At 59.6% G+C, this 19253-nt stretch overlaps 1 protein-coding gene across 2 annotated transcripts; it reads left to right on the top strand.

Moving 5' to 3' along the window:
* Positions 1-3441: 3441 nt before the first annotated feature.
* On the top strand, positions 3442-19167 carry NR5A1 (nuclear receptor subfamily 5 group A member 1). 2 transcript variants are annotated; one of them, XM_048966411.1, is made up of 7 exons: positions 3442-3706; positions 5680-5798; positions 6064-6205; positions 8474-9114; positions 14323-14442; positions 14582-14729; positions 17253-19167. In XM_048966411.1, exons 2-7 carry the CDS (start codon positions 5697-5699, stop codon positions 17498-17500), a joined length of 1401 nt encoding a protein of 466 aa, XP_048822368.1. In that variant the 5' UTR covers positions 3442-3706; positions 5680-5696; the 3' UTR covers positions 17501-19167. The 2 variants fall into 2 exon arrangements, with proteins under 2 accessions (XP_048822368.1, XP_048822367.1); XM_048966410.1 differs by having other exon boundaries at positions 3445-3706; positions 5683-5798.
* Positions 19168-19253: the final 86 nt, after the last annotated feature.

The raw sequence follows: 19253 nt of genomic DNA, 5'->3' as shown, positions 1-19253 counted from the left end.
AGCTGTGGTGACTGCATGAACCCTTCAGAGATGTGAGATGGTGTGAGGTGGGCGCTGCACCAAGCTTCTCATGCTTACATCTTTGTGTGCAGTGGGTGCACGTCAAGGCCCTGGGCACTCTGTGAACTGCTGAACGTACAGATGGTGGCTCTTGGTCCTCCACGGAGCCAATGGATCCGTGTAGGGTCGCTCACAAGGGCAGTGTTGTCCTGCAGCAGACATTTTAACTTAGGAAGGTCTCCAACATCTCTTTCAACAACAGAAATCCTTTTGTTCAGACCTGAATGGGTTTTGCTCTGGGAGCAGGGTGGAGGAGCTGCCTCGTGCTGGGCCAAGCCAAACAGCACTGGCTGCAGGATGGCTGCAGGTCAGTCGTGTCCCAGACCCCAGCTTCTCTCTGCAGCGTTGCTTACTCCTCCCTTGCTCCTTCCAGGAGTTAAGGAGTCCCAGCATGAGCCACACTGCTCTGCTCTTCCACCACGTGCTCTCCCTTGTCCTGTCCCTCTCCACTGTGCTCATTTTGCTTATTTACAGCACTTCTCCTCCCAGCAGAGTGGCTGTGATGCCTCTGCCCCATACTGCCTGGATTTATTCCCCCGAGGGGCCCTGGAGGTTGGCAGTGTGCAGGGCAGTGCAGAGGACGCTGTACTTGCTGGGTTGGATTTGCCCAGCACCAAGGCAGAGTCCGGGGACATGTGGTGGCACGGGGGCTGCTGCGGTTGGGAAAAGTACAGACGTTTTAATTTCCAGCTGAACCTCTGCTGACCACTGTATTTTGATTAGAGCTCTGCTTCCTTTTCATCTCCGAGCTCGGGCTGGTGACAACTGCCGCAGCCTCGTGTGCCGAGTGCCATAGTTTATCACCGAAGGCCAACTGCTCTATGAATCCAGAGCCAGCACTGAACAAATCACGCTGTCACCAACGTCAAACTTGTTAACCTGATCTTTGGTGGATCACCAGTGTCAACATTGCATGGGACATACATTATCGGGCCCAAGGACTTTGGGAGATGCGTTTGTCAGGCTGTTCTGTCACAGTCCCACTCTTGACCTTCGCAAAGTAACTTTCAAGGATAAGCCGCCTTCCTCTTAAAGAGAGAAGCTGTCCCCCAGCAGGTCACCCACAGCCAGGGTGGGGTGCGGAGTGAGGATGAGGCTCCCCATGTGGTGGGTGAAGGTCTGCAGGCATAGCTCTGGGCTGGGGGGATCTCTGCTTCATTCCCCACCACTCTATCTCCTCTGGGCTCCCACCTCGCACCAGCTGCTCCCACGTTGTGCAGGAGTCAGATGAAGGACAGCCACTGCTGCCGGGACGGTGGCAGTGTGTCCCCAATGGGCTCCTGCCTGCCACTCCTGGTGCTGGGATGGGGCTGCTCGAGGCGGGGAGCGGCCGTCGGCCCCCGAGGCGGGCGCTGGGCTGCAGCCCCACGCTGCTCTCCCCGCAGGGTGACCCTGCTAATCAGCTGTGAAAGAGAAAGAAAGCCGAAGAGAAATCTTTCTCTCCGCTAACCTCATCACAATAAAGATTCCTATAAAGAGCTCTTATCCTTGAAGAAAATGAGGCACATAAGCAAGAATAGTAAACAAAAGGCTGTCATTTTGACCTAGGAGTGCTTCATGTTGTTGGCAACTGCCAAGAGGAAACATAAAGAGAGGCTGCATCCAAGTCTCAATTATGCAGAACTATGTGACTGATATGTCAATGAGTCCCCCCGGGAGGAGACCACCAGCGCTTTGCGGCAGTGCCTGCGCACCATCTGCACGCACCGCCATGCGCCGGGCCTGCCCGCGCCCCCGAGCACAGGCGTGCGTGGCATCGGAAGAATGCGGGGGACAAGGTAATGTCATCAGCAGCGCTATCGCCAAAGTCCTCACCGCGCGCATTATCGGTGCGGGCCGCGGAGTCAGGGACTGCGGGCAGCCGGCGGTGCAGGCAGCCAGCGGCGGCCAACAGTAGTGCTGACCACACCTGCTGCAGGCACGCTCCGGGAACGTGGCGCAGGCAGGAGGGCTGCCCTGCCGCCGATAAGCCGCATGGATGGAGATAACATCCCAGGAGGAGATGTGCTTTGCTGAGCATCAAGGCTGCGCACCAGTGAGGCGCCAAAGCGTGGCTGCAGTCCGCAGCAGTGGCGCGGTGCGGTGGGCTCAGGCTGCGGCCACACGGCCCTTTGGTGCTCGCCACAGCAGCTGGGGCGGTGATGACGGCCGTGGTGGGGCTCCGGCCCAGCAGAATGCAGAGTGGAGGCGGTGCCGGTGCCCATCGGCCACGACTCGGCTACATGCAGGAGCCCATGTGGCCGGGAACCGCTGGAGCTGGGCTGCAGCCTTGGCGAGGGCCTGAGCAGGGAAGGTGCCCAAGGCCGCAGGAACGCATTTACCCCCACAAACACCTCGCTTCCAAAATAGCAGACGGGCGGCGTGAGGCCGGGCCTTCCCGGGGGAACAATGCCCGGCGGGAGCGGGAGGAAGCGCTGCGGCCGCCCCGCACTGCTCCGTCCCCGCCTCACTCGGGGCTGAGCCACGAGCCGCTGCGTGCCGGCCTGGCGGGACCTTGAACCTGCCAGAGATTTATTTTCCCTGACATTGGCATTGCATCGGAACATCTGGCATTCAGCTGATAATTGCTGGGGATTGGGGCGGAAGCTGCCTCTCCAGGCCTGGCTCTTCTACAGAGCTGTGTTTTCGTTACTTTTCACTTCTCTTCAGCTGCAGAGCACGGAAAAAACAACCTGGGCAGTGCAGATTGCAGCTCCCACTCCTTCCCTGGGGCTTTGTGCTCCCTTCTGCCTGTGAGGACGTGCCTGGGCCCTGTCCCTGCTCTCCCCACTGCCCTGTGCCAACCCGCCGAGCCAGGGTCTGTGGTTGGGGCCAAGCATGGACCCACAGGGCAATGCTGTGCCACAGTGGAACGCGGTGCTGTTGGGAGAGTAAATCTCCACTCTGGGAGGAGAGATGTCAAAGTGGTCGCACCTCAGGGGCCGCAGCTCGCTGCCCATACAGGGGACAGAGCCGTCAGCCCCACTGTGCCTGCAGGCTGGTGTGGCATCGGGGCAGTGCGGGAGGTGGGAAACCCATGGAGCAGCAGTTCTGCCCCTACACCTCGTCCCCAGTGCTTCCCGTGCAGCTCTGCAGCCCCAGTCCACTAGGGCTATGCACCTCGGCTGCCTGCTGCTGGGCTCGCTGCCCCATGGCCTGCCCCGCCTCGTCCATCTCACAGCCCCCTCCCTCGCACCGTAAATCAGCGCAGCCCCAACGTGGGCGCTGGTGCGCTGCCCTGCCCGCCGTGCCCCCACCTCCCCGCAGTTCCTCTCTCCTGGCGCTTTATCTGCCACAGAGGTCCCACTTATCTCCCCTGTCACTTTCTAATGCTAGTTTATGAGCAGCGTTTTGTAGCTTAATTATGATGTTTTTCAGCATGGTCACGTGGCCGCAGAAACCAATAAGGCAACTAAGTTGGTCCATCTCGGCTGAGCCTGGCCCCCGTGGGGAGGAGATTGGCCGCTGTCCTGCACCGGGCGGTGTGCGCAGCCGGACCCACACCTCCCCGGCGGCCGCAGCCCTATAAATCCCCCAGCCCGCCCGCAGCGGGCAGCGCTGCCCGGCACCCACAGAGACTCCTCAAGCTGGAGCTGCTCACCATCGACGCAGAAGAAGCTCTCCTGTGACCTCGGCCCCCTGCACAGCAGCGCTGAGTCGCATCGCGGTGAGTACTTGGCGGTGGGGAGCCCCGTGGCTGCCTGGGCCCCTTCCCACGCTCTTGGTTCGTAGGGTCTCAGTGACATGGCGGAGGGTGGAGACACCCAGCGAGGAAGTGGGAGCCATGCGTGGGCCTCCGCTTCCCATCTCCGTGAGGAAGGGATGGAGGCACCAGTGCTAGCTGTGCTTGGGGACGTGCAGGGACATCCAGGGATGTCATGTGACACCTGGGGATGCCCAGGGATGCCCACCCTTTCTCCAGGCCCTCTGGCAGCAGCAGGAGGCCCTGCCATAGCCTCGGCCATGCTGCGCAGAAGCGCCAGATCCAGCTGACGGGACGAGGGGGCGGTGAGCAGAGGCCTCCGAGGGCTCTGGGAGTGCAGGCAGTGCTGAGCTGCGTGTGCCTGGCCCCAGCTCCAGCACAGCCCCTGCATCTTGGAGCAAGCGTGGGGGTTGTTGGGACCCACATGAACTCCACGGCTCTTCCTGGGCTCCTCTCTTGGTGGCTCTGTAGCTCACAGAGGCTCCCTGTGGTGTGGAGCTGCTGCCGAGAGGCTCCACAGGCAACAGGACCTGCACACCACCCTGCACAGGGCTGCTCCACTGCTATTCTATTCTTAGTGTGGGCTCCACGCCGGGTGGCTCTGGAGTGATTCTCTGCTGAGCCCACTTCCTGTTTGCCGCACATCCCTGCCAGCACTGCTTCCTCCGCGGGGCACCGCGGGCCTCCTTGGGTGTGCAGGATGAACCGTAAGGGGTGAGAAGAGTGGGATAACCTGTGTGGGATGGGATGTGCAGGATGGGACATGTGGGATGAAATGTGTGGGATGATCCAAGCCCTGTGGCCAGTGCCTTCCCTGCAGCTCCATCAGGCACCAAGCACCTCGAATCGCAGTGACATGCAGGCAGCAGGACAGAAGGGTGTCTCAGGGAGTGTGGTTTGGCCCTGCGGGGCTCAGCAGTGGACCCTTGTTCTCCTCGTGGCCAAACACCCTCACGGCAGCCTCAGTCCATACAGCTTGGAGCAGGCAGCTCCTGCTGCCTGAGTACTGCTGTGCCCCTGGGCACCAGATGTGGCCCTCCCCGCTGCTTCAGTCCTGGCTGTAATTTCGGCTGGATTTGGCCCTGGCTCTTCAGCTGATAGGGCAGGGAGCCAAGCTGGCTGTGTTCACCTGTGAGCAGGAAACTTTCATGCAGGACAAATGCAGATGATGAACAGAATGTGCTTCTGCACCGATTTGACAGGGAATGTTTCATTAGAGTCCCTTAAAATGAAGCAATTAATTAAACAGCAGCACTGAGCGTGCCACAGGGCAGGCAGCATTGCCATGCGAGGGCAGCCGGCCAGCGGCAGTGCCGGTGCCGTTCCCGATGGCTGCAGGGGAGGTGCAGAAGGCCGTGCGCTCCGCGCTCCTCAGTCCGGGTTCTGATCAGCTCCCTGCGACTGCCTGCTGTGGGGACAAAGGGTTTGGTCCGGGCAGCGCTGGGAGTGCGGGGCTCTGGTTAGGACTGGGGGTTAGAGTTGGGGTTGGTAGCATTAGAATTAAGGGATTCAGGACTTGGTGAGTGCTGCAGGCAGTGTCCTGTGCTTGGGTGACACAGCAGCCCCCAGTCCCTTCTTACGATGATTCCTGAGGTGCCCTCAGCCCGGGGCTCCCTCAGTCCCGGCCGCCCCCGGCCGCAGCCCCCGGCGGCGTCCAGCTCCCCTCCCGCCCTGCCCTCGGGCTGCCGGGTCTCTGCAGGTCCCTCCTCCCCAGCCCGGCCCCAGTCGCCCGCCGCCCGCTCTCCCAGAGGAGGTTCCCCATCCCCCGGGGGGCTGTCCGCCCGCCCGCACCCGCATGGAGATGCTCTTCCAGGCGCTATAAAGGGCTCTGGCTCCGGCACCTGCGCTCGGGCTTCGCCGCGCCGCTCTCCCGCTCCACACCCGGCGCAGGGCTCGGGGCCGCCCGGTGCCGCCCCGCTGACCCGCCCGTCCCGCAGCAGGGCCGCCGGCGGGGATGGATTATTCCTATGATGAGGACCTGGACGAGCTGTGTCCGGTCTGCGGGGACAAGGTCTCCGGGTACCACTACGGGCTGCTCACCTGCGAGAGCTGCAAGGTAGGAGCCGCCGGGCGGCGGGCAGAGGGGCCGGGCGGGGAGCGGGGGGGGACATGGCCGGGGCAGGGGCAGGGGAGCCTCTAGCGAGCCGCCCCCCGCCCGCTTTCGTTGGCGGCGATTCACCGCTCGGCGGCGGGACGGGAGAGCGGCGAGAGCCGGGCGGGAGCCGGGCGGGGGGCGGCGGGGCCGGGGCCGGGAGAGGGGACTGGGTGCGGGCTGATGCGTGGTGCCGGTGCCGACGCATCGCCGCTGTTGGCCGCCGCAGGGCTTCTTCAAGAGGACGGTGCAGAACAACAAACACTACACCTGCACCGAGAGCCAGAACTGCAAGATCGACAAGACCCAGAGGAAGCGCTGCCCGTACTGCCGCTTCCAGAAGTGCCTGACCGTGGGGATGCGCCTGGAAGGTACCGCGGGGCGGCCCGGGGGGGGTTGGGTGCTGTCCCCCCGCTGCGGTCGCTCTGTGCCCCGCGCCTCCCGGGCCGGGAATTGCCGCGGCGGCTCCGATTCCGTTTTTCCTCCCCAAGTCAACGAAAAATTCGTTTTGTCGCCCTGCATTCTGCTTTTCTTTTCTTTGTTTTTGTTTTGTTTCTCCCGGGTTTTGGCTATCGAGGCTTCAACTTTCCGGGACTGTCCTTGCTTGGCAAAACGTTGGGAAATAACTTAGAATTTTTTTTTCCTTAATCGCACAATTCCAGAAGCCGAGACTTAAGGAAAACTTTAAATATTATGAGGCTGACACGAAAACTGCGGGAGATCCGCTGCAAATCAGTTTTTCTCTCTGCGCGGCTCCGGGCAGCGCGGTAACACTCGGTGATCCGCCGAGAGCCGCGCGTCGCAGCGCTCAGCCCCACCGCGTCGCGACGGTCGGGCTTTGATATCCCCGAGCCCTACGCCGGGATTTCTGCCGCGCTCGGCACACGCAAAGCGCGCTGAGGACCGCAGGCAAACGGGGAAGGAAATCCCGCAGCTGTGCCCGCTCCCCTTCCCCGGCCGCGATGGCAGCGGGCGCGTGGCGGGCCGGCAGCGCTCCTTGCGCGGTCCGTGCAGTGGTGGCCGATCGAAGAGCGAAGAGCGGGGCCGCTCCGCGCCTTGCGGCAGCTCTGGGCTCGGGACGGGTGCTGGGAGCGAGGGGAGGCAGCGGCGGCGTTTGCGCCTTCGGGGTTGGGATGGACACGCTCCGCTTTCCTATTTTGGGCGGTTTTCGTGCGGTGGAGCTCGTTCGGCCCCGTGTTTTGCCCAGGCTGCGGCACCCTCTCACCCCTTTTTTTAATCTCCTCGCTGCTCGCCGCAGCAGCTCACCAAGGAGGAGGCACCCGCAGGCGAACGGCGTTCCCGTGGGACTCTTTTGTGTTAAAAACACGAGCCCGCCTTGCCTTTGTGATCGGTGTTTTTCGGTCAGGGAATCTGAGCTACACGGAGAATCCTCCAGCAAGACAGGACAAAATCCAGCGAGATTTCAGAACGGATCCGGTTCTGAAATGAGAAAGTGGAGCGCGAGGGAGCAGGAAAGCCCCTTCCCTCTTTGTGCTCGCGCTTCGGGAGCAAAGGAGGGGATCGGCGTTTACCACAGGAGGCTTCTGTGAGCACCTCCCGCACGTGCAGGGCTGGGCTCCGCTCCTTGGTCATCGCCCTGCCCGGCCTCGGGCCGTGGGGGGGAAACAGTACTTAATTGGAGGACGGGGGAGATCTGTGTTCTCCGCGCACTGCAGCGCAGACGGGGGTGCAGGCTGCGACCCAGGGCTGCGGGCCGAGGGCCGGCACAGCCGGCGCTGTCAGTGGCGCACCCCGAAGGCAGCGGGGCTCTCATAGCCCGAGCGGAGGCATCCCAGCGTCCAGGTACCCCAGTATCGAGGCATCCTTGCGTTGCGCGGCTGGATAAGCTGTTTCCATGAATAAAGAACGAGGGAGGAATCGCAGAGCAGCTCCCCGGGGAGCACATTCCTGCTTTCCTGCAAATGCTGCTCCCGGCCGTGCTGCCTCCCCTCCAGCCTGCTTGGGGAAAGTCTGGGGGCTTGCAGCCCCGCGGGGCACGCGGGGAAAGGGAGGCAAAGGAAGGAGGGGGGCACGGAGCAGAGCAGCCAGCAGCCTGCTCTCGAGGGCTGCGAACCCGCCAAGGGCTGTTCCCTTGCACGCGGGGCCGCGCGGTGCCTGCTGGCTCGCTCCCCTCTCGGCTGCCGGGGCTGTGCGGGTGGGCCGGCGGCCGCCATGCCGGGGCCAAGATTGTGCTGCAGAGAAGCACCTGCTGGGGTGACACATTCTTGGGTTTAACTCGAGGTTCGGAGCAGCCTCTGCTGTGCCGCCGCAGCAAGCAGGGCGGTGAGGAGCTGGGCAGCAGGGAGAGCACTCCGAAGGATGGGAGAGGATTGCAGAAGGCAGCGCGGTCTGTGCTGCCCCGAATGAAATTCCAGGGGGGGTCCAGGCCCGGAGGCCGTGAAAATGAAAGCAGCGTCAGGCACCCAACTCGCTCGCGTTCCCGGGGCTCTGCTCTGCGCTCTTTACCTCCGTGTATTTCATGCACCCAAGTATGCCTTCCTCCCTCACCATGCAGCACACCCCAACCTGCAGCACAGCTCTCTGGGAAGGGGTCCCACCGCCCCCGGCCCCATCGGTCCCCATCCCCCCCACACCGTGCTTCTGTTCTGCTCACTGCAGCTCTGTTCCTCTGCCCACAGCCGTGCGCGCGGATCGGATGCGTGGTGGGAGGAACAAGTTTGGGCCCATGTACAAACGGGACCGTGCCTTAAAGCAGCAGAAGAAAGCGCTGATCCGTGCCAACGGCTTCAAGCTGGAGACAGTGCCACAGATCGTGTCACCCGTGCAGAATGACTACGGGCTGTCCTCCACCATCCACAGCATCCACGCCATGGCCAAGACCCTGCCGCCCAACCCCGCCGCCCTGACGCCTGCTGACTATGAGCGCGGCCCCTACGGGACCCCCTCCCTGGCCATGACTGTGCCCAGCCACGCGCCGCTCGCTGGCTACCACTATCCCTCCTTCCCCAACCGCACCATCAAGTCTGAGTACCCCGACCACTACAGCGCTGTGCATGAGGCCGTGCCTGCCTATGCGTACCCAGAGACCTACCCCAGCAGCTCCCCACCCGACATCCCCGAGGTCATCCTGAAGCTGCTGCAGCTGGAGCCTGATGAGGCACAGGTGAAGGCACGCATCCTGGCCTGCCTGCAGCAAGAGCAGGGCAAGGGCCGGCATGAGAAGCTCAGTACCTTTGGCCTCATGTGCAAGATGGCTGACCAGACACTATTCTCCATCGTGGAGTGGGCGCGGAGCTGCATCTTCTTCAAGGAGCTGGAGGTAGGGCTGGGTGGTGGGGGCCGGGGGGCCAGCACGAGTGGGGTGGGGGCTGCAGCGTGCCAACATGTGGCGGGGTTGGGCGTCCCGGCTGAGCACCAGAATGGTCCAAGCTGGCAACAAGGGGCTCACGTATCTGATCCATCACGGCAGCGGGGGGTATGGAGGCAATCGCAAGGCAGAGTGAGCGCGGTATCAAGCTGAAGATATAATTGAAAAACGTAACGTTGAGGAATTACGGGTGAAACAATTCTCTCCTTCGTCTTCAGGAGGAAAATCGATGCTGTCAGGCAGGGTCTGACAGCAGCCAGCAGGGATGGGGCGAGGGCCCTTCTACCTCCCAGCCCCACAAGAACTGGGGCCAGCAGTGGGGGGGAGCAGGGCTGGGGCAGCCCAGCCACGCTCAGCCTTTTTGCATTCTTAGCCCCGGCTGATCAAAGATCTCAAGCTGGGGCAGAACCAGGAGATGCATTTTGCAACGCAGCCAAAGAGAGCTGAGCCACAGGTGGGGAGATGTGGTGCCCTCTTGCACTGCCCCATACCGACCCATCCTGCTGCTGTGGGACCTGGTGTCATGCAGGGGCTGCAGAGCAGTCCTCACGCCCAAAATAGCCCCCGGCTGCACAGAACAGTGTCCGGAAGGCACGCAGTGGGGCTGGGTCAGGCTTCTTTCAATCATATCAGTGTCCAGCCTGGATTTTGGGAACAGAGAGGCTGTTGTTTTGCAGGAGATATTATAAACAGTGTAAATGCAGATCTCAGCTGCATGGCCACGTAGCCTTGCAATGCTATTGTCTTTCTGATCGCTTCAGGAGAATGGGCTGTTTCTGTGTGAATCCACATCTGAGGGCTCCAGGCAGGAGGGCCAGAACTCTCACCTGGGCGCAGGCAGCTCGACAGACCCATGGCTGCTCCCTGCCCTGCACAGCGCATCAAAGCGCGGCAGGGTGGGAAATGAACTCTTCTAGTGCCGACTTTATGGCTTTGCCGACTTTATGGCTTTGTCTGTGAGCACAGTGTAAAATCGTGGCCTCAGGGATTGATGGCTGTAACACAGGCAGTCCCCGCTACAAAGTCAGCGCTTCTCAGGGCAGGGACTCCGTGGACCCCCCCACTCCTGGAAATGGCCATATGCAGGTGGTTGCTGCTGCACCAGCCAGGGAAGGGCAGCAAGATGCTTTGAGGAGTCAGGCAAAGCATCGGCATTGCACCAGACATCACGCTAAGCGTTGCACCAGGCTTTGCACTGAGCATCACACTGGCTTTGCACCGCTATTGCACCAGCACTGCCCCAGCCTGCTGCGGGTACCCCCCAGTCAGCGGGTCCCATTCCTGTTCCCATGTCCGTTCCTGCCAACGTCGTGCTGCTGCAGATCCTCTGCCATCACCTCCAGGGGATGACTGCAGCCGGGGGTGTTGGGGAGACCCCCCCGCCTGCGCCCTGGGAAGGACGCGGGGGGAGAGGGGCAAGCGGCCTCTTGACATCAGTTCACGCGCCACGTCCGCCTGCCGGCACAGGGCAGCCAGATTGAAAACAGATTTAACTTCCCAGATATATCGTTTCATTTAAGGGCCAGTAATTCTGTCAGTCTGCCACTGACAAACGAGGGTCCCCATGCCAATCCGCCGCGAGACTGATGTCGCCGCGTTCATCTTGTGTCACCAGGCGGAGAATTACGGACTGCGCTGGCCTTCGGAGGCAAGACTAATAATGCCGCGCGGCAGAGGGGGATTTGGGGGCCCTCTGTTTATCGAGGGCCGGCCACAGAGCCGCGGCGCGAGGCCACGCGGGCGGAGGTGGAAGAGGTCAGCGCTGACGCCCATAAATACGAACTTTAACTGAGTCTAGATGAGATGTGTCAGGGCTGAGGGAAGATTTGCAGCGGCTCTTCAGGAAGAAAAATATGGGCTGGGGGTGAAATATATTTTGTAGGGTTGTGAGTCTCAGGCAACTTTGTCCTTTCAGATGTAATTTTTTTATATATATCTGAGGAGAGAGAGATGTGCACGCACACACTCGTACACACACGTTGTGTCTGCCCGAGGTTCATTTTATATACCAATATTGGCGTGGTACTGTTTAGATAGGTGATAGTGCTCCGTGCACATATAAATGTCATGTACACATCGTGTGATGACCTTTGGGTTTGGATGAGCAGCCAGGAATGTGCAACAAACTGCTGTGGCTCCAGTCAGAGGCCACCCAACGCCCAGAGTGTGGGCACATAGGCTCATAGCAATGGGCACGTGGTGAAGGGCACGTGGCGATGGGCATGTGGTGAGGGGCACAGTGGCTGGTCCCTGTCCCTGGGACCAGTTTCCCTCGCTCCTTGGGAATGATCTGGGAGCTCCCGCTGGTCCCATATGCATTCGGCTGCTCCTCTGTCTCTAGCACACATGGGTCATGTTGACCCCATCTCCTGGCCAACAGCCAGTGCGTTTTTGGCAGATTTAAAATCTCCTTCTGGCGGTGGACGCAGCAGCAATGTTCAGCATCCCATGCACTGGGGTAAATGTGACCGCTTCCCTCAGCCGTGTGCTCCCACAGTGATGCAGGGAAGGGGCAGCAGCCTGGGGCTGAGCACAGCTCTGCCTGCAGGGAGATGACCCTGCACTGTGCTCAGTGGATTCTGCTTTGCGCTGCTCATTGTGGTGGTGTCAGGGCAGTGGGAGTGATTCCTGCATCTGGCCGTCACACCTTGTGTTTGTGTGGGTTTTAATTGCAGTGTTTGGTGGATGGTTAATCCACTTTCACACTCCCAGCAGTGGTGCTGGCAGCTCGTGTTCACACCCGGGAGCTGCCTGTGCTGTGGGTCGGGGAGCACCTGCAGGAACAGCACCACACGGAGCCCTGGGGGCACCGCCTGCCCCTGGCAGCCCCTTATTGCAGAGCAATGGAATTTTCCATTGATCACAGACTGCCATCTCAGAAAGGCCTTCTCTGCAGTGGTGGAGCTGTGTGAGCGCTCACGCCGTGCGAGGAGCCCTTCACTGCCGTGTTTTGTGCATGGGTTGAATGCCTTCTTCAAAAAATAAAGGTCACCGCTTAAAGACAGCTTGCATCAGGTCCTCCATGCAGCACTCTGCTGAAAAGCCTTGACGTTAAAAGAGGACGATCCTTTGCTTAACTTTTGCAGGCGAGCAGGGAGTGTGCCGCTGCACCAGCGGACCAACCGCCTCTGGATGGCCACACATTACGAGCCCCTGCTCAGCCATGAGCACTGCAGGGTATGGAGCCATGGCGGGGGGGTGCCTTGTCTGCCCCTTGTGGGTGGGGTGTTGGCTCAGGCTGGGCAGTGCGAGATGGAGGGGGGGCTGGTGGTGTGATGGAGATGTGCTGGAACTGCCCGCAGAGGTGGGGAGAAGGCAGTTAGCAATTGTTCAAGGAAAGAACGAAGATCTCAAGATTGTTTAAATGTTTCCTTTTGGAAAAGATTTTTTTTTTAAGCCATTTTTAGCACAAAACCCTCAGTCTGTCCCTTCTGGAGATCATCCCAACGAGGAATGAGGCACAGGAAGGAGGTTAGAAAACAACACTGTGAGACTGAGCATGGGGCTCAGTGCAGCCGCAAGCGGTGGGGTGGGAGGGGGGCTGTGCTGGGAGCTCAGATCCCTGCGCCGCTGCACCGCCTCAGGACAAGGGTCAGCCAGGATGTGGATCTCCCACTTGTTTTGATGCAGGATGAGCTTTTCCCCAGTTCTTCGTGCAGCAGCTGGGCAGAACCCTCCATCCGGCTGTGCTCTGTTCAGCACTGCTTCCAGGCGGCCCTACTGCGTCCTGCTGCACCTTGCTGCCATGTTCACCCCCAAAGGCCCCAAAATACATCTCAGTGGCCCCTGGGGGTGCTGGCATGGGATCCATAAAGCTCTTTCTCATCTCATTCCTATTCCTTTTGCAATCTCCCGGCACTGGTTTATTGCAGCCTCTTCAGCCAAACGATGGCATTATCCAGCTCTATGATACCGCATCTATCTTCCTTCCATCAACAGCAAAGAGCAAATGGCACTGCAGAGCTCTCCGGGTGGTGCTGGGGGGAGGTAATTGCAGTCACCCCATCTTCATCTGTGGGAACGATGGCTTTGGCACCACTCATGTCCTGCAGCACCATCAGGCCTGGGTTGGGTACAGCTCTGCCTTGTGCCACATGCTCCCAAACGTATGGCTGGCTCATCCGCCATCCACCACTGGCACTGCCTCCAGCCCCACTCTCCAGGGAGACTCTGGGAAGTTTGGACACTTTGCCTCTCGAGTTAAATGTCTTAGCATTTCTTTGCAAACCTGGTTGTGTACACGTAACTGCATACACTTAGAGCCGTGCACATTTCTTACAGCTGCACGCACAGCTGTGCACACGTATAGCTCTGCATGCCCAACCAGCACATGGCTGTGTGTGGGGGTGTGTGAAGGTGTGGGCAGCCAGGCATGCTGTGGGGGTGCTGGGGTTTGAGTGCTGCCCACGCCTCCCCCAGACCTGCCCTGGGAGAACGGACGCTCTGTTCCTTCAATCTGGAAGCAGCCCAGAGCAGCCTGCAGACACAGAGCCTTTGTGCAGCCCCGTCAGGCTGCAGGGAAGCGGCCAATGGCCGTTTTGTTAAAGATGTTGTGCGTGGCTCTGTGAGGTTCCTGCTGTGTGGAGGCAAGGCAGCACTGATAAGGGGCAGCCAGTGTCAGTGGGACATAGATGTGTGCGGGTGAGGGACTGGGAAGTATTTTGTGGGTGCAGTGTGCACAGGGCTTCCATCGGTGGGGACAGATTTGTGAAAAGTAATTCTTTAGCTGGGCAGAGGAGGGAGGGGGCTCCTGGGAAGGCAGCAGTGCACCGTGGGCTCCTGCTGTGAGCCCTCTCCACCTGTGGCCCTGTGTACAAACCTGTGGTCCTGCGAGGGGTGGCCCCATGGCTCTGACTCCCCTTGAGCAGAAGTTTGTTGGGCCTCAGGTATCCCACGTGGGCTTTGGTACAGTGCCAAAGCAGTGCCACTGCTCGCCCTGCTGGCAGGTGGCCTCCTGTTGCACCCATTGATGACCGGATTCACTGCTGTGCTTGGGCGGTGGACACAGATTTCTGACACTGCTTCCTCTCTGTTATTGCACCCACACTGTGCCACACTGAGCGCAGCACTCCCGGCCCTGTGGGATGCACTGCAGTACAGCCAGGGCCCAGCACCACGTCTGAGTGCCGGTGCCAGCAATGTGACTCTGCTCTCTTACAGGTGGGAGACCAGATGAAGCTGCTGCAGAACTGCTGGAGCGAGCTGCTGGTGTTCGACCATGTGTACCGGCAGCTGCAGCATGGCAAAGAGCACAGTGTGCTGCTGGTCACTGGGCAGGAGGTGAGTGCAGGGCTGCACTGCACTGTGGAGCTGGGGACTGCTGCTGTCTCCCTTCTGAGCTCGCTCCTCCCTCCAGTTTGTGGTGGGCACATGGTGGAGTGGGAGTGGGGCCCTGTGCTTGATGCTGTTCCTCCTGCAGGTGGATCTGTCGGCAGTGGCGGCGCAGGCGGGCTCCATCCTGCACTCCCTGGTGCTGCGGGCACAGGAGCTGGTCCTGCACCTGCATTCACTTCAGGTGGACCGTCAGGAGTTCGTCTGCCTCAAATTCCTGATCCTCTTCAGCCTCGGTGAGTGAGGACCGTGGATGGGGCAGTGGGCAGTGAGGGCAGTGCCTGTGTTTGCGGATGGGCAGAGGGGATAAAGAGGCTTTGGTGTGGCATTGAGAACAAGGGCTGAGGCCTCACCGCTGCCCTGCCCTGTGAATCTGGAGCTTTGAGGGCTGTTCCTGCTCCATTGTGGCTGTGGAGGACACTGCATCCCCAGTCCCGTGAGCAGAGCCTGTTTTGATCACTCTCCTGCTTCTGCAGAGAAGGCAGCAGCTGATAGTGCCCTGCAAAGCGCCGTGTTGGCAGGGGCAGCCGCAGGGACAGCCCTATCTCCCGGGATGTGCGTCAGCAGCAGCACCAGGAGCACGCTGCTTCTGATTAGGCTCTGCCCGGAGCCTGCGGTCGGCCGAGGCGGCGCGTTCACACGGCCGCTCCTCACCCAGACAAAACACGCGGAGCCGCAGCTGAGAGCCCACCCTGCCCAGCCCTGCCGCCCCGGGGCTGCACCCTCTGCCCACTGCTGCTGTGCAGGGATGCGACGCGTGGCCCCATCGTGGCCTTCGTGACCACTGCCACCGCCGCCTGTTTGGTGCCGTCCCAGCAGGGGCTCTGACCTCCCGGCACAGAGCTGCCAGGCGCTCAGCTGTCTGCCCTGCTGCCACCTCACACCTCTGCCACCGCTGTTGCTAATTGTGCCCAGAGAGAGTATGCAGCACCTGGGTGCTGGGGAGAGATGGGCGTCTCTGTCCCATCCCAATCTCGGAGTAGAGTTTGCTGAGGACATCCCTGGCAGCAGCAGGTCCCAGGGAGCCGGGAGCCATGCAGCTGTCCCCTCCTGCAGCTGCAGCATCTCCTCCTCCCAAGGCATTCTTTTTTTCTCTGGAGCTGTTTTGAAATCCAGAGCAACCAGATATGGCGACTCGCTATTTCAACAGTGATAAGGTGTGGCACAAACAGTGCTGGGAAATGAGGGAGCTGGAGAGGGGGCCATGCCCCACTGCTGCCCCATGGGTTCTGCAGTAGCGCGACCTCCAAGGCTGCCCCATCCCCATCCCTGAACCCATCCCTGTCCCCATCCCTCCCGCAGATGGCAGCAAGCACGGCATCATCCTTCCAGGCACTGGTGGTTGCAGCACTGCTCTCAGCCTGGGATTCCTCATCCCCAGAGCAGCAGCTTTCAGGGAGGGCATGGAATAAAACAGCAGTGTTTTCCCAGACATTATTTTGCCCCAAATTCAACTTTTTCTCTCCATATTGCAGAGCTCACTTGGAGTAATTTGCCCTTCTCAGGCTCAGCTGTAGAGGATGGGATTGTGTATTATGTTCAGGATGTAATTGCCTTTAACAAGAGAATTTCCACATTTACCACTCTGCCACAGCACAATCAAAGCCAAGCCCCACTCACAAGAGCTGCCATTTGAGTTCTAAATAGATTTCTCTCCTGAGCAGGTAAAGAGATTTAATTAAAATTAGGGCTTCTCAAAATAGCAATATTTATGAGGACGGCACAGGTTAGCTTTGTTCTACAGAAGGGCTTAATAGAGCCTTAATGGATTGACCTATCATTCGATTTCATGACTTACATTCATGAAGCAGCTACTCTTGGGGAGGGGAGGAAGAGAGGCTTTTATAGCCCACATTCCCTTAAGCGTTTGCAATTTATCAGCAGCTTCTCCCAAACAAAAGGAGCTGTGAATAGGAAGAACACTTGAGGGCATAGAAATAATCCCAGGCATATCTGTATGTGTGATGGGAGGCTTTGTCACAGGACAGTCTTTGCAACTGCTGCAGTGTCGCTAAATGAAGTGAGTCAATGTTATTTGGACAACATTCTTTATTCCTTGCAGGAATGAAAAGATTATTCAAATATTCAATTAAACAGTGAATAGGGTCTTTCAGAGAACCAGGTGAGTTCATCGAGTAGAACTAGCTATTGTTGAGCCAACTCAGGGGATAGATTTGACATTTATCAATATAACTTCTTTTTTTTAATGACATGCACAATAACCTTATGCAGATAAAGAGATTTCATAACAACAACCCCGGGTAGAAGGGAGGCGGCCACAATAGGAGCAAATGTGCCACAGGAGTTAAAAGGGAAGGGTGATCTGATAAGTGCCAGGCACACCCCGCAGGCCTGCAGCCCACACCGTGTGGTGTCCAGCAAACCCTGACCACGGAGGCTGAGCCCCCGGGTCCCAGGCGCCTCCACCACCAGCACCGCACATTGCCCTCCCAGGAGCCGCTCAGCCCTTGGCGTGGCCATGCCTGTTGGGCTCCAAAGCCCCAGATAAACTGCAGAACCCCACCGCTTTGCTGCCTGGATCTGAGGGCTCCACACAGCCAGGCAGCGCTCAAGCTGCAAACTCAGTCCTGAGTGTGGACACACAGGGAGCTGGCAGCACGGCGATCAGCAAACTGAGCACCCAAGCTGCGGCACCGGGGAAAGGACAGTGGGGACAGACCCTCCTGGTGCACCCAGCACTGTGCAGGCAGTGCCTGTGCCTGGCTCCACTTCACTCCCCCCATCTCGCTCTCTTGTAGATGTGAAGTACCTGGAGAACCACACGCTGGCTAAGGATGCTCAGGAGAAGGCCAATGCAGCACTGCTGGAGTACACGGTGTGCCACTACCCGCACTGCACAGACAAGTTCCGGCAGTTGCTGCTGCGGCTGACCGAGGTCCGGGCGCTGAGCATGCAGGCAGAGGAGTACCTGTACCACAAGCACCTGAGCGGAGAGGTGCCCTGCAACAACCTCCTCATCGAGATGCTGCATGCCAAGCGGACTTGAGTGCAGTTCCTACATGGACTCTGCAGGGCCCCATGCAGCAGTGGGGCAGGGCATGCACCTGGGACCTCCTCTCCACCCCTTGCCTCTCAGTGATGCTATTTAACCTGTGCCAGTGGAAGGTCCCCGGCGATTTATTTTAAAACGTGGTAAGGACAGTTAGTGGTCGCAGGGACGTGTGCTCAACAGCCAGCCTGCCCTGCCGGCCCTGCAGACCCTGCACAGTCAGTGCCCGACCCACTGCCTGACCTGGGTCTGCAACGTGAGCAGGGGGAAAGCCTGTCCCAGCTTTGCTCCCATTTCTGCTCCTCTCCTGTCATCCCTGCACTCTGTCTCTCCGCCGCTGCCCTCCATTGCCCAGCATGCCCCCTCTGGTGTAGAGGGCATGGGAAGAAGTGAGCTGAAATCCTCCCAGCATGTGGGGTTTCTCTTTGCTCTGGCACCAGTACAGCGGCAGGGGATTTCTGCAGCAGCAAAGCTGAGCCCTGGGGCTAAGAGATCTGCTCCTGTCTGACGGGAAGTCACTGCCTGCCCAGCACAAAGCAGGGCACTGCTGACCCTCAGCTGGCTCTGTTTTCTTAGCGCTTGCCAGTGCCACGGCAAGAACTGCGGTTTTACAGCCCTTGGCACCTGCAGTGCCCAAATCCCACCCATGTCTGGGCTCAGCTCACATCCAGGATGGCAAGGTTTTGTGTAGAGGCTCCAAGAGACAGTGCTGAGGACAGGAACTCATCCCTGGGACACTTCAGCTGCCCTGCAGCAGGGCAAGAGAAGGTGCAGGGACAGAGGCACGGCCAGGCACCCAAAGCCTGGGCAGATTCCTGGAGCTCACTCCAGCCACCAGCTGTGCCTGTGTGCTGCTGGGGAGCAGCCGAAGGGCAGGACAGGGACAGGGATGGGCACCACCCCCTGACCGTCTGCAGGTGATGCTGGTGGCAGCAGGGCAGGAGGGACGCTCAGGGCCTGGCCTCATGCTGTGGGCACTGGGACAGTTGCAGCAGCACGTGCCAGCACGTGCCCAGGACTGCAGCTGCGGGCCCTAGCAACACCCCTGACACTTGGGCAAGGAGGAAGCAGGAGGGCCAGTGCTGCCTTGTCCCCAGGTGACAGCAGAGCACAAAGTCAGGCACAGATGCCGGTTCTCCTCCTGCACTGGGCTGGGGCTCAGCAGGGCAGCACAGAGGCTCCATCGCGGCCTCCTCCTGCCCCGCGCTGCTCCTCACTGGTGCCCAGCGCATGGCCCTGCCAGCTCCACCAATGGATTTGGTTCAGGTTTTTTCTCCGCTGTGCCAGTTGCAGGGGACACACACACTGCAGCTCCACGCAGAGCTGGGGCTTGAGGAGCTCTCGCACTGCCAACTGCCAACCCCAGCTTGTTAGATACAGAAGAGCATGTTTGTTTTTGCTTTTCAACGTTTGTGCATTTTCCTCCTGTGGTTCAGTTTCACCTTCTTCTTTCTGTGAACTTAAAGAACTGGAGAAAATTGTTTTGGAGGTAAAAGATTTTATTTTCAGAAAATGAAAAGTGTCCTTAAGTGTCTCTCTCTCTCTCACACATCCTTTCCTCTCTCCCATCCCTCTCCCCCTTGCTCCCCACCTTCCTTCCCAGACAGGAGGTTATTAACTTCCATGTCAGGAGTAAACCACTGTAATAAATTTTGCAGTTCATTTAAGAAGGCAGACGTTCTCTTTTTTGATTGTATTTCTGACACTCCCTTCTGGTGCCGCTGCTCCTCCCCACCCCAGGGCTCTGCTC

The sequence above is a fragment of the Lagopus muta genome, chromosome 19 (genome assembly GCF_023343835.1).
Source record: "Lagopus muta isolate bLagMut1 chromosome 19, bLagMut1 primary, whole genome shotgun sequence".
Classification (NCBI taxonomy): domain Eukaryota; kingdom Metazoa; phylum Chordata; class Aves; order Galliformes; family Phasianidae; genus Lagopus; species Lagopus muta.
This window is presented reverse-complemented; position numbering and strand designations above follow the sequence as displayed.